Source organism: Oncorhynchus keta, chromosome 22, assembly GCF_023373465.1.
Source record: "Oncorhynchus keta strain PuntledgeMale-10-30-2019 chromosome 22, Oket_V2, whole genome shotgun sequence".
NCBI lineage: Eukaryota > Metazoa > Chordata > Actinopteri > Salmoniformes > Salmonidae > Oncorhynchus > Oncorhynchus keta.
In genome coordinates, this window is record NC_068442.1 from 3998307 (window position 1) to 4013122 (window position 14816).

Below are 14816 nucleotides of genomic sequence, written 5' to 3' on the forward strand. Positions count from 1 at the left end.
GCCCTTCTCCCACGATTGCTCAGGTTGGCCTGGCTGCCAGCTCTTGAGTCTTGCTGGACATGCAGACATTTTTTGGTACCATTCCCTAGATCTGTGCCTCGATACAATAATATCTCGGAGCTCTACGAACGATTCCTTCGTCAACATGGCTTGGTTTTTGATTTGACATGCACTGTCAACTGTGGGACCTTACCAAATAATTTCATGTCCAATCCATTGAATTTACCACAAGTGGGCTCCAATCAAGTGGTCCTTCTGTGGCTCAGTTGGTAGAGCATGGCGCTTGTAACGCCAGGGTAGTGGGTTCGATTCCCGGGACCACCCATACGTAGAATGTATGCACACATGACTGTAAGTCGCTTTGGATAAAAGCGTCAGCTAAATGGCATATATTATTATTATATTATTATATAGAAACATCTCAAGGATGATCAATGGAAACAGGATCCACCTGAGCTCAATTTCGAGTCTCTTCGCACTTCGCTCTGCAGGTTGTATAACTTTTTCATTACATTTCATTATAGTACAAAGGTTGATTTGTCTAATCTTAGCAATTCTTCTTAGCTAGCTACTTAGCCGTCCTTGTATCAGAGATAATTGCATAATTATCGTATTTCGTCGCCCTAACGTAGCCTTACTGCTATTCGCCCAGGAGCTAGCAACGCTAGCTAACGCACACAGATTAGCATCACTGTAGTGCTATTCACTCAACTGTACGACTTGATTAGTTCAGTGTTAGCTAGCTACATAGCTGTCTTTGTTTCCAAGATAATTGTGTAGTTTAGTGTGTGTAGCCTTGGAGTGATTATCTTAATTCACTGAGGTTCGCTAGCCAGCTATTTGTCGTCCTTAACGTAGGAGACTCTGCTAGCTAGCCAACAGCTAACAGCTAGCCAACGTCACCACACGTTTACTGATTCGAATTCAATCACCGGTCAGGAGTATCACATTTTCATTTCATTACAGTACAACGGTTTGATTTGTTTGATCGTAGCTAGCTACATAGCTAGCTACATAGCCGTCTTTGTTTCAAAGATAATTGTGTAGTCTAGACCGATTTCCTAGGTTAGCTAGCCAGCTATTGTCGTTCTTTTAACTCAACGTAACGTTAACAACACTGCTAGCTAACCAGCTAGCTCCCGAATAGCAGCACTGTAGAAATTATTACACTCAACGGAACGACTTGATTAGTGTAGTGCCAACAACGCAGCTACTGCCAGCTAGCCTACTTTAGCAGTACTGTATCATTTTAATCATTTTAGTCAATAAGATTCTTGCTACGTAAGCTTAACTTTCTGAACATTCGAGACGTGTAGTCCACTTGTCATTCCAATTTCCTTGCATTAGCGTAGCCTTTTCTGTAGCCTGTCAACTATGTGTCTGTCTATCCCTGTTCTCTCCTCTCTGCACAGACCATACAAACGCTCCACACCGCGTGGGCCGCGACCACCCTAATCTGGTGGTCCCAGCGCGTACGACCCACGTGGAGTTCCAGGTCTCCGGTAGCCTCTGGAACTGCCGATCTGCGCCAACAAGGCAGAGTTCATCTCAGCCTATGCCTCCCTCCAGTCCCTTGACTTCTTGGCACTGACGGAAACATGGATCACCACAGATAATACTGCTACTCCTACTGCTCTCTCCTCGTCCGCCCACGTGTTCTGCACACCCCGAGAGCTTCTGGTCAGCGGGTGGTGGCACCGGGATCCTCATCTCTCCCAAGTGGTCTTTCTCTTTTCTCCCTTACCCATCTGTCTATTGCCTCCTTTGAATTCCATGCTGTCACAGTTACCAGCCCTTTCAAGCTTAACATCCTTATCATTTATCGCCCTCCAGGTTCCTCGGAGAGTTCATCAATGAGCTTGATGCCTTGATAAGCTCCTTTCCTGAGGACGGCTCACCTCTCACAGTTCTGGGCGACTTTAACCTCCCCACGTCTACCTTTGACTCATTCCTCTCTGCCTCCTTCTTTCCACTCCTCTCCTCTTTTGACCTCACCCTCTCACCTTCCCCCTACTCACAAGGCAGGCAATACGCTTGACCTCATCTTTACTAGATGCTGTTCTTCCACTAACCTCATTGCAACTCCCCTCCAAGTCTCCGACCACTACCTTGTATCCTTTTCCCTCTCGCTCTCATCCAACACTTCCCACACTGCCCCTACTGGATGGTATCGCGCCGTCCCAACCTTCGCTCTCTCTCCCCCGCTACTCTCTCCTCTTCCATCCTATCATCTCTTCCCTCTGCTCAAACTTTCTCCAACCTATCTCCTGATTCTGCCTCCTCAACCCTCCTCTCCTCCCTTACTGCATCCTTTGACTCTCTATGTCCCCTATCCTCCAGGCCGGCTCGGTCCTCCCCTCCCGCTCCGTGGCTCGACGACTCATTGCGAGCTCACAGAACAGGGCTCCGGGCAGCCGAGCGGAAATGGAGGAAAACTCGCCTCCCTGCGGACCTGGCATCCTTTCACTCCCTCCTCTCTACATTTTCCTCCTCTGTCTCTGCTGCTAAAGCCACTTTCTACCATTCTAAATTCCAAGCATCTGCCTCTAACCCTAGGAAGCTCTTTGCCACCTTCTCCTCCCTCCTGAATCCCCCCCTCCTCCCTCTCTGCAGATGACTTCGTCAACCATTTTGAAAAGAAGGTCGATGACATCCGATCCTCGTTTGCTAAGTCAAACGACACCGCTGGTTCTGCTCACACTGCCATACCCTATGCTCTGACCTCTTTCTCCCCTCTCTCTCCAGATGAAATCTTGCGTCTTGTGACGGCCGGCCGCCCAACAACCTGCCCGCTTGACCCTATCCCCTCCTCTCTTCTCCAGACCATTTCCGGAGACCTTCTCCCTTACCTCACCTCGCTCATCAACTCATCCCTGACCGCTGGCTACGTCCTCCCGTCTTCAAGAGAGCGAGAGTTGCACCCTTCTGAAAAAACCTACACTCGATCCCTCCGATGTCAACAACTACAGACCAGTATCCCTTCTCTCTTTTCTCTCCAAAACTCTTGAGCGTGCCGTCCTTGGCCAGCTCTACCGCTATCTCTCTCAGAATGACCTTCTTGATCCAAATCAGTCAGGTTTCAAGACTAGTCATTCAACTGAGACTGCTCTTCTCTGTATCACGGAGGCGCTCCGCACTGCTAAAGCTAACTCTCTCTCCTCTGCTCTCATCCTTCTAGACCTATCGGCTGCCTTCGATACTGTGAACCATCAGATCCTCCTCTCCACCCTCTCCGAGTTGGGCATCTCCGGCGCGGCCCACGCTTGATTGCGTCCTACCTGACAGGTCGCTCCTACCAGGTGGCGTGGCGAGAATCTGTCTCCTCACCACGCGCTCTCACCACTGGTGTCCCCAGGGCTCTGTTCTAGGCCCTCTCTTATTCTCGCTATACACCAAGTCACTTGGCTCTGTCATAACCTCACATGGTCTCTCCTATCATTGCTATGCAGACGACACACAATTAATCTTCTCCTTTCCCCCTTCTGATGACCAGGTGGCGAATCGCATCTCTGCATGTCTGGCAGACATATCAGTGTGGATGACGGATCACCACCTCAAGCTGAACCTCAGCAAGACGGAGCTCCTCTTCCGTCCGGGGAAGGACTGCCCGTTCCATGATCTCGCCATCACGGTTGACAACTCCATTGTGTCCTCCTCCCAGAGCGCTTTGGCGTGATCCTGGACAACACCCTGACGTTCTCAACTAACATCAAGGCGGTGTCCCGTTCCTGTAGGTTCATGCTCTACAACATCCGCAGAGTACGACCCTGCCTCACACAGGAAGCGGCGCAGGTCCTAATCCAGGCACTTGTCATCTCCCGTCTTGACTACTGCAACTCGCTGTTGGCTGGGCTCCCTGCCTGTGCCATTAAACCCTACAACTCATCCAGAACGCCGCAGCCCGTCTGGTGTTCAACCTTCCCAAGTTCTCTCACGTCACCCCGCTCCTCCGCTCTCTCCACTGGCTTCCAGTTGAAGCTCGCATCCGCTACAAGACCATGGTGCTCGCCACGGAGCTGTGAGGGGGAACGGCACCTCAGTACCTCCAGGCCCTGATCAGGCCCTACACCCAAACAAGGGCACTGCGTTCATCCACCTCTGGCCTGCTCGCCTCCCTACCACTGAGGAAGTACAGTTCCCGCTCAGCCCAGTCAAAACTGTTCGCTGCTCTGGCCCCCAATGGTGGAACAAACTCCTCACGACGCCAGGACAGCGGAGTCAATCACCACCTTCCGGAGACACCTGAAACCCCACCTCTTCAAGGAATACCTAGGATAGGGTAAGTAAGGGTAAGTGATCCTTCTCACCCCCCTTCTTCCCCCAACAAGATTTAGATGCAAGTGGCTGTTCCACTGGTTGTCATAGGTGTTTGCACCAATTTGTAAGTCGCTCTGGATAAGAGCGTCTGCTAAATGACTTAAATGTAAATGTAAATGTCTTAGCAAAGGGTCTGAATACTTATGTAAATCATATTTATTTTATTTTCATAAATTTGCCAAAAATTCTAAAAATCCATTTTCATTTTAGGTTATTGTGTGTAGATTGAGGATAAAAAAAATCAATTTTAGAATAAGGCTGTAACGTAACAAAATGTGGAAAAAGACAAGGGGTCTGAATACTTTCCCAATGCACTGTATTGTACATAGCTAATCCAATAACATCCTACACCTGAACATCGACGTGCTACTGGTACTCCCTGTATATAACCATATTAGTTTTACTCATCATTGTTATTCAGTATTCTGTATTTATTCCTCTTGTCACTATTTCAATATTTTTGTTAACATTTTTTCTTTAAATTTGCATTTTTTAAAAAGTACCAGTAAATAAGCATTGTTAGCGAAGCATGTGACAAACACATTTAGATTTGTATTTCATTTTAAACATGGTCACAATGTGTTCAAGTATTGCTCTCATGGTGCTGAAGTGTGTTCATATCATCTATAGAATGAACACTACAGTGGTTGTTACCCCTATCACTTGACTCTCGATCAAATTTCATACAGCTTTTTTGCTCGCTGCCTTTAAAGCTAAGATAGCTAGCACAAGTCTTCAAGTATAGCTTGCATCTAAGACTAACCAAACACTAACCATCCCTGCTCTCTCTCCACCAATAGGAAACTGGTTCCAGATGGTTTCAGCCCAGGAGAGGATGACGCGCACATTCACACGCAGCAGCGACACGTACACACGCAAGGAGCGCACGGAGATCAGCAAGATGCGGGGCGGCGAGACGAAGAGGGAGGTGAGGGTTGAAGAGAGCACCCAGACGGGAGGAACAGGAGGAGCCAGTCCATTCAAAGATGTTTTTGGAGAGTTCCTGGGCAGAGAGAGTCTGGCTAGCTTCGCTGGGATACCCGCTACAGTCACACCAGGTGAGAATGAATGAAGACAAAGTACAAATTTACTAACACTCAACGGTTGTACTTGTTTTTCTTTTACTGATTTTACAGATAGCGACAATATTGAACAAGGTTTTACTTGCAATGATCATAATCGATATATGGTTGTTTCAACTACACTCGTAAAAGAAAACTGATAACAAAAGGTTTCGTCAGCTGTCCACAGAGGAGAACTCTTTTGGGTTCCTTTCTCTGTGAAAAGGGATCATGGATCCCAAAAGTGTTGTATCTGGAACCAAAAAGGGTTCTTCAAAGAGTTCTCCTATGTGGACAGCCGAAGAACCTTTTTTCTCCCAGCCAGTCGACACCCCCTATCCTTCGCTCCTCCCTCCCCTAGGTGAAACCGCTACCAAGGGTAGTATGATGGCCCAGGTTACCAGCCCTGGGGGTAAAACAGAACAGGCAGAGATCATAGATGGAGGGGACAACACCTACAGTGTCCGCTTCGTGCCCCAGGAGATGGGGGCCCACACGGTCAATGTGAAGTACAGCGGTCAGCATGTCCCTGGAAGTCCCTTCCAGTTTACAGTGGGACCCCTGGGAGAAGGAGGGTCCCACAAGGTTCGGGCCGGAGGCACTGGGCTGGAGAGAGGAGTGGCAGGAGCACCAAGTAAGTAGTCTGACCTGACCCTCTGTTGTATTTGTCCTTTCCTTTACACTAACTAGCACTGATTTTGCATACAGCACATATATTTTTGAAGAATGTTTTACTTTCAATACGTTATTTTTTTGCCTACTTTAGTTGAACCAGGTTAATCCCGTCTCTCTCGTTCTCTCTCTCTCTCCCTCCCTCCCCGTAGCTGAGTTTAGTATCTGGACGCGGGAGGCCGGTGCAGGCGGTCTGTCCATCGCTGTAGAGGGGCCCAGTAAGGCTGAGATCTCCTTTGAAGACAGGAAGGATGGATCCTGTAGGGTGGTCTACATTGTACAGGATCCAGGTGAGATAGGGTAGAAAAACCCCATCCAGCTCCAAGGACCAAAAATTTAACAAAGTATTTGGACAGTGAAACATTTTTTGAGGGGGGGGGGAGGGCTCTGTACACCAGCACTTTCAAATTATACTATGAGAGTGAGGTTAAAGTGCAGACTGTCAGCTTTAATTTGAGGGTATTTTCATCTATATCGGGGGAACTGTTTAGAAATTACAGCACTTTTGTTGATAGTCCCCTCATCCTAAAGTATTTGAACAAATTCACTCATACAGTATGTGTATTCACGATTATCCGTAATCATGGTAGCATCCACATTAATGTAGAAGTGTTCCAAAACATATTCTATTCTTATTTACAATTAAAATGACTCCAAAATGACACAATATATTATTTACCATTTATTTCTCTTGGGAACAAAATAATCTGAAACGCAACCAAAACGAACTGCCAATGCATCCAACAAATGTGTAGAGTCACAAGCTTGATGGAGTCATTGCGTGCAAGGAATTTGTGACCAAATACTAAGCTTTTGACTACACATATAAGTAAACTTGTCTAAATTATTTTGGTTCCCTAAAATGGGGGGAACATGTACAAAAAGTGCTGTAATTTCTAAATGGGTCACCCACATTGTATCATTTAAAATCCAAAGAAGCTACATAGCACTAAGCTACATAGCACTAAGAAGCTACATAGCACTAAGAAGCTACATAGCAGTAGGCTAGGCAGTAGTTGGTCTAAAAAGCTACATAGCAATTGTCCCCAGTTAGAGGGATGAGGACACAGTAAGAAACAAACACACTGACTACAAGGTGTCAGTATTTCCCACAGTTTATCAAAGAAACAGATACGCTCTCATATTCAGCAGAGACAATGACAGCTATTGATCTGATCATACTAAACTGAGATCTTTTTATGTAATTTACGCCATGTGTTTCTCCGTTCCTACTACTAGATTTCAATCAACTGATCACTGTTATTTGTCTCTAACTCCCTGGTTCCGCTGTGTGTCCTCAGGTGACTATGAAGTGTCAATCAAGTTCAACAACGAGCACATCCCCGACAGCCCCTTTGTTGTTCCCATAGCAACGCTGTCTGATGAGGCATGCCGACTCACTGTCACCAGCCTGCAGGTAGGAACACACACACACACACACACACACACACACACACACACACACACACACACACACACACACACACACACACACACACACACACACACACACACACACACACACACACACACACAATCTCACAATCACATAATTATGTATTGTGTTGTGTTAGAACACTCCTCACAAGACCATAATTTAGCATAACAATAGTCGCTTGTTGGTCAGGCTTTGTTTGTCCTTGGAAGTGTAACTGGAGGCGTGGGCTATGGCAGTAACCAAGGCTATTTGAATGTGTTGTTGTTTAATGGTGAGTGAGAGGGATGTGGGGTCTTACTTATGGCTATCAGTACTGCTCATCACCCCCCACTAGGAAACACATTAACACCTTCTCCCTCTTACACACACCCAGCCCGGGAATCTCTCGACTTACCTCCTTATTGTAGTTTCATATACAAGATGAGTCACAGTTAAAAACACACATTCTACACACACAAGGCAAGCTTGCTTACAGAGCTTTACCAGGCCCTGACCCTGTTTTTCCTTCCTCCTCCCCTCAGGAGAAGGACCTAAAGGTGAACCAGGAAGCGTCGTTCGCTGTACAGTGTAACGGGGCAAGGGGCGTGGTTGATGCTAAGGTCCATACCCCCTCTGGCTCAGCAGAGGAGTGCTACATCACAGACCTGGATAGTGGTAAGACATAAGGATAGGTTTGGTGTTAGACCTCACAGTTATATGGTTCCTTACCCTGAAAGTAGTCCATGGGCCTAGAGAGAGTAATTCGAGGTTCGGATTTCTGTACACACTATTCCTAACTTCAGCTAACTACAGCCACCACTAACCAAAATGAAATGGGAGAGATGGGGACAAATGTGTTACTTAATTAATTTTATAACGTTAGATTTATTTATATCTAATCACTCATATTCCCCAGACAAGAACGTCATCCGCTTCATTCCCCGTGAGAATGGCGTGCACTCCATCGACGTCAAGTTCAATGGCAGCCACATCCCTGGAAGTCCGTTCAACGTGAGGGTGGGGGAGGCCGGACAGGCTGGAGACCCAGGCATGGTGACAGTGTATGGGCCTGGACTGGATGGAGGATCCACAGGTACATACACTACTCTATATCTTCTTATTATTTTCTTACTCCCGCTGTATACAGACTCTCTGCTACCGACAACACATGTTGGAGAGGTTTGTCATCAATGATTAATATACATACAGTATATTAATCATTGGTTGTAATCTGGTTGCAGTGACATCATTTCAACCAGTTTTGCCTATTGTGATTAGGGCTGTTGCGGTGACCGTATTACTGCCACACAGGCTTTCATGAGTCATGAAGGCAGTCAATTCCACATGACCGTTGAGTCACGGTAATTCGGCTTCTCCTGGTCATTAGTAGCGTACCAAACGTGCTAACTGCCAGGTACTCTATTGTCCCTCTAATCACTCTGACATCAATTCAAATGCATTCAAAAATCTAATCAAACACTTCATGAGATCCCATGAGCTCATCTTGCGCAACATTTCTATAGGCTATGCAATTGTGCGAGAAAAAGAGTATGGTGTTCTTTGGATGCAACTCAGCATTCTTTGTCCTCCAAATACAACGAGTAGAGTTTTTAGCAAAAAGTTATGTTTTGGTTTCATCTGACCATATGACATTCTCCCAATCTTCTTCTGGATCATCCAAATGCTCTCTAGCAAACTTCAGACGGGCCTGGACATGTACTGGCTTAAGCAGGGGGACACGTCTGGCACTGCAGGATTTGAGTCCCTGGCGGCATAGTGTGTTACTGATGGTAGGCTTTATTACTTTGGTCCCAGCTCTCTGCAGGTCATTCACTAGGTCCCCCCGTGTGGTTCTGGGATTTTTGCTCACCGTTTTTGTGATCATTTTGACCCCACGGGGTGAGATCTTGCGTGGAGCCCCAGATCGAGGGAGATTATCAGTGGTCTTGTATGTCTTCCATTTCCTAATAATTGCTCTCACAGTTGATTTCTTCAAACCAAGCTGCAGATTCAGTCTTCCCAGCCTGGTGCAGATCTACAATTTTGTTTCTGGTGTCCTTTGACAGCTCTTTGGTCTTGGCCATAGTGGAGTTTGGAGTTTGGAGTGTGACTGTTTGAGGTTGTGGACAGGTGTCTTTTATATTGATAACAAGTTCAAACAGGTGCCATTAATGCAGGTAACGAGTGGAGGACAGAGGAGCCTCTTAAAGAAGAAGTTACAGGTCTGTGAGAGCCAGAAATCTTGCTTGTTTATAGGTGACCAAACACTTATTTTCCACAATAATTTGCAAATAAATTCATAAAAAAATCCTACAATGTGATTTTCTGGATTTTTTTTCTCATTTTGTCTGTCATAGTTGAAGTGTACCTATGATGAAAATCACAGGCCTCTCATCTTTTTAAGTGGGAGAACTTGCACAATTGGTGGCTGACTAAATACTTTTTTGCCCCACTGTGTGTGTGTGTGTGTGTATATATATATATATATATATATATATATATACACACACACGAACATTGAGAGATTAGATCTTTTTTCAGGTCATTTGCACCTTCCCACATGCCACAGCAGACACTGCCAGTACTCAATTACAGTAACTACCGTGGGTCTCTCTACTCTGGAGCACTCTCTACTCTGGAACACATACATCTAGAGTGTATTGTCAAAAACCTCTCATATCACGCCTGCTCCCGCTCACCCTCTCGCGCCAGGCTACTCATCATTTCGCACACCTGTCACCATCATTACACGTCAGTGGAGTCACCTGGAATATCCTTTCTATTTTATTTCTAATTGTATTCTTCATACATTTATAGTATTCTTCATACTATAAAATAATGCCATGGAATTCTAGGTAAATATTGTCTTCTAAATGAACTAGTGTAGCCCACAGCCATTTGGCATAGCCAGATCAGGACCTAACATAAGGACAACTCAGAGTATGCTATTCTGTTCTTCTGAAAGAGACTACATTTTCTTCATATCATGCTTCTTTAGACCTGTCTAAAATAAATCATGGATTTATTGAGGTGTAGGCTATATTACATCGATTTATTAGACTTTTCTAAATGTACATGTTCCAAAGGTCTGCATCAGTGGCTTGTAGGGTATGTGTGGAAGCCAGGAGATGCTAAATGTGTTTACGATAATTAACGGTCAATTACCATTAGACCGACCGTTATTTGCTTGACAATCATCGGCTGACGAAAATTGTGACCACCACAGCCCTAGTTGTGATGCTCTCTTAAAATGATGCATTATGAATGCTAGATTTCCTCACCATGTAGTCTTTCTCTCTCCCTCTAGGTGTAGCCTCAGAGTTTGTAGTGAACACCTGTAACGCGGGGTCGGGTGCCCTGTCCGTGACCATCGACGGTCCCTCTAAGGTGAAGATGGACTGTTCCGATTGCCTTGATGGCTACAAGGTCATCTACACACCCATGGCCCCCGGCAACTATCTCATCACCATCAAATATGGAGGACCCAACCATATAGTGGGCAGCCCATTCAAAGCCAAAGTCACAGGTGTGTGTTCGGTGTGTGACATGTGTGTGCAGCTTGACTGACAGATCTTGATGAAAAGGATGTTCGAGGTTTTCGGTATAAAACGAGACACTCACTCACACCTAGAAATGTAATGTAATATACATAACAAATGACGTAAATGTTACTCAGGGGGATTCTTTGTAACTTCACAACATACGTAAGTAAAAAAAATATATTGTATTTGTAAATTGTAAATTGTATATTGAATAGTCACTGACGTCAGTGCTGAAGACTGAGTGCATCCTCTGAAGCACCGGCAAAATGTAGAAAATAAGGCTAGATACTGTATGTTGTTACAAAGAATCCCCCTGAGTATGAGGAATCTATGTTGTATGAACATGTTGAGATGGGTAAAACAGTAGCCTACAGGTTAACAGTGTTGTTCTAAGTAGCCACCCACCCTCTCATAAGAAACCCCCATTCATGGTGCTCTTGTCTGTTCTGAGGAGGGGAGGTGTTAGATTATGTAATGTCTGGTTTGAGTTGTTACTGCAGCTCTTTTGTAACATTGTAACCTCCCTCAGGTACCCGTCTGTCTGGTGGTCACAGCCTTCACGAGACGTCCTCGGTCCTGGTACAGACGATTACTAAGACGTCCAAGGTAGCAGGAGCGTACAGTACCTCGTCCTCCTCAAAACTGACCTCTGACGCCAGCAAGGTGGTGTGTCGAGGCGGCGGGCTCACCAAGGCTCTGGTCGGACAGAAGAATGTATTCAATGTGGACTGCAACAAAGCAGGTGAGAAGAACAGACTTGAGGAATATGTAACACACACACCAATATGTAACACACACATACACACACTCCTCGAGTACCATTCCTAACCCTCCCCTCTTCCAGGGACTAACATGTTGCTTGTGGGAGTGCACGGCCCCAGGACGCCCTGTGAAAAGGTGTACGTTAAACACATGGGCAACCGCCTGTACAACGTCACCTACACTGTCAAAGACAAGGACAACTACACCATTATCGTCAAGTGGGGGGATGACAGTGTTCCTGGCAGCCCCTTCAAAGTAGCTGTGCCCTGAAAGAACTCTGTTCTCCAACCCTTGAAATCTCACCCCTGACCCCCATTTCACCGCCACCCTGCTCCGCTGCACGACTGTAGAACGAACCTCCTCTCCCAATGTGCACAAAAAACATGCAAAGAAGTTTCTCTCCCTATAAGTAAAAAATACGATTTCAACCTTTATTTAAAAATGATTAACTCTAACTGTTACTGTTTAGAGAAAGTTGTCTGTGACTAGTGACTATCATTGTGAAGCAGAATTCACCAAGCATTGAATTGTTCACCCACTAATAGGGAACGTGAGCTGGGTTTAGACTGTCGTGAGACAGGTTAGTTTTACCCTACTGATGTGTTGTTGCAATAGTAATTCTTTGCAGAGTTGGAAAGAGGGCACTCCTATATTTTGCCATTAATTGTTTCTGTAACCGCATGGGCAGTGCGCCATCTATCGATCTCTATGTGTACTGTAGACGTGTTCCAAGTCATGTTGTTCAAAGTATTTTGATTGGTCCCAAGACCCTGTTCGACCAATAGAAAGGGATTGTTGTGTAGCAAAGGATGGCTTAATGTGTGAATGTTATAAACTGAAGATAATTTGCTATCAAACAGTATTAAATGTCATATGGTTTGTATGCTTAAATAAAGAGAAACATGTATTTTTGTTATATTAACCTATATTTTTTGGTACACTTTGCAGATATATATGCCTTGACAAAACACAAGTGTTTTTTTTTTGTGATTTTGACTGAATGTGAGTGTCATTATGAACATGCCCGGGGGCTTTTCTAGGATTTCTAAACATTTTGGGCTGAGCCCAGAGCCAGTAGGGGGTTCCGGGGGCATCCTTCCCTGGCAAAAAAATAAGGATTTTCAAGAGTAAACTTCTCTAGGGGGCAGTATTTAGAATTTTGGATGAAAAGCATGCCCAAATTAAACGGCCTTCTATCAGGCCTGGAAGATAGGAAATGCATATATCTGGGAGATTTAGATAGAAAAATCAAATCAAATGTATTTATATAGCCCTTCGTACATCAGCTGATATCTCAAAGTGCTGTACAGAAACCCAGCCTAAAACCCCAAACAGCAAGCAATGCAGGTGTAGAAGCACGGTGGCTAGGAAAACACTCTAAAGTTTCCAAAACTTAAAATAATGTATGTGAGTATATCAGAACTGATTTGGCAGGTGAAAACCTGAGAAAAATCCATTCAGGAAATGTGTTTTGTTGTTGTAGTTTTCTATTCAATGCCATTACAGTATCGATTGACTTAGGACTCAAATTGCAGTTCCTATGCCTTCCACTAGATGTCAACAGTCTTTAGAAATTGTTTCAGGCTTGTATTCTGAAAAATGAGGGAATAAGAGCAGTCTGAATGAATGGACCCTGCCGTGTCACAGAGCTTTTTCATGCGGCGACCGAGTGCCTTTCTTGTTTACCTTTTATATTTACGACGTTATTGTCCGGTTGAAATATTATCGAATATTTAGGCTAAAAACAACCTGAGCATTGAATATAAACACTGTTTTACATGTTTCTATTTGGATTCAATTCAATTTGGATTTTTTTGTCTGCCTGTTGCGACTGCGTTTGAGCCTGTCGATTACTGATGAACACGCGTGAACAAAGGTTTTCGTATATAAAGAGAGACTTTATCGAACAAAAGTAACATTTATTGAATAAATGAATGTCTTCTGAGTGCAAACATATGAAGATCATCATAGGTAAGTGATTAATTGTATCTCTATTTCTGACTTGTGTAACTCTTCTACTTGGCTGGTTACTGTTTGTAATGATTTGTCTGCTGAGCTATGTTCTCAAATATTTGTACGGTATGCTTCGCCGTAAATCATTTTTAAAATCTGACGTGGTTGGATTCACAAGAAGTTAATCTTTAAACCGATGTAAAATAGTTGTATCTTTTCTAGAGAGGTTAACTTACGTCCCACATACTCTAGAGAGGTTAACTTCTTTGGGGTAGGGGCAGTATTGGGAATATTTGATGATTTTGGATAGAAAACACTCTGAAGATTCTAAAACTGTTTGAATGATGTCTGAGTATAATGGAACTCATATGGCAGGCAAAAACCTGAGATAAATTCCAACCAGGAAGTGGGAAATCGGAGGTTTGTAGTTTTTGAACTCAGCCCCTATCGAATACACAGTGGGATATTGGTCATTTTGCACTTCCTGAGGCTTCCACTAGATGTCAACAGTCTTTGGAAACTTGTTTGATGATTCTACTATAAAGGAGGGGGGAATGAGAGGGGAATGACCTTGACCATGTGGCATTAACCCTTAACAGTAAATCAGTTTTTTTTTATTTCACAGATTACAATGACTTCTCTCCCCATAGGAATACATTGCCTGCTCCTCTAAAGTCAATCTGAAGCCTATGTGGGTTATGAATGCCTTTATGAACCTGTCTTCGATGACAGTCTATCAGGCCACTATGAAGTCTACCTGTATCGATTCTAAGCTTCCTGAAGCACCGGAAGTGGTTAAAATCACCCTAAAAGTGTTTTTCCATACCCAACCTTCAGTTTGATAGAATTAGTGCATTTAACCCTGTGTAAATCAGTCAGTTCTTAAACGTAAACACTTAAAACTCAGGATTCTGTAAAGGCATACTCCAATCAGGATATGTCTTTACTGTTAGTTTCCTGTGCCAACCGGAAGTGCCATAATTGGTGTCAGAGGGTCTGTTTCGAAGGGTTAAAAAAGTCAGATCTTTCCAAAACATCATATGTGCGATTAGGCAACCCTCATGAACTGTAAATCAGTCATGTCTCCCATAA

The 14816-nt window shown here is 44.5% G+C and overlaps 1 protein-coding gene across 1 annotated transcript in view; it reads left to right on the forward strand.

Moving 5' to 3' along the window:
* The window catches only part of LOC118400943 (filamin-C-like), a 78597-nt gene extending 65900 nt beyond the window's left edge, over positions 1-12697 (forward strand). The window contains exons 34-42 of the mRNA XM_052474607.1: positions 5118-5375; positions 5740-6012; positions 6203-6340; positions 7352-7467; positions 8010-8142; positions 8384-8560; positions 10775-10993; positions 11539-11751; positions 11854-12697. Coding sequence (XP_052330567.1) covers positions 5118-5375; positions 5740-6012; positions 6203-6340; positions 7352-7467; positions 8010-8142; positions 8384-8560; positions 10775-10993; positions 11539-11751; positions 11854-12041 — 1715 coding nt within the window. The 3' untranslated portion in view covers positions 12042-12697. The remainder of the gene's footprint in view (positions 1-5117; positions 5376-5739; positions 6013-6202; positions 6341-7351; positions 7468-8009; positions 8143-8383; positions 8561-10774; positions 10994-11538; positions 11752-11853) is intronic.
* The last annotated feature ends 2119 nt before the right edge of the window (positions 12698-14816 follow it).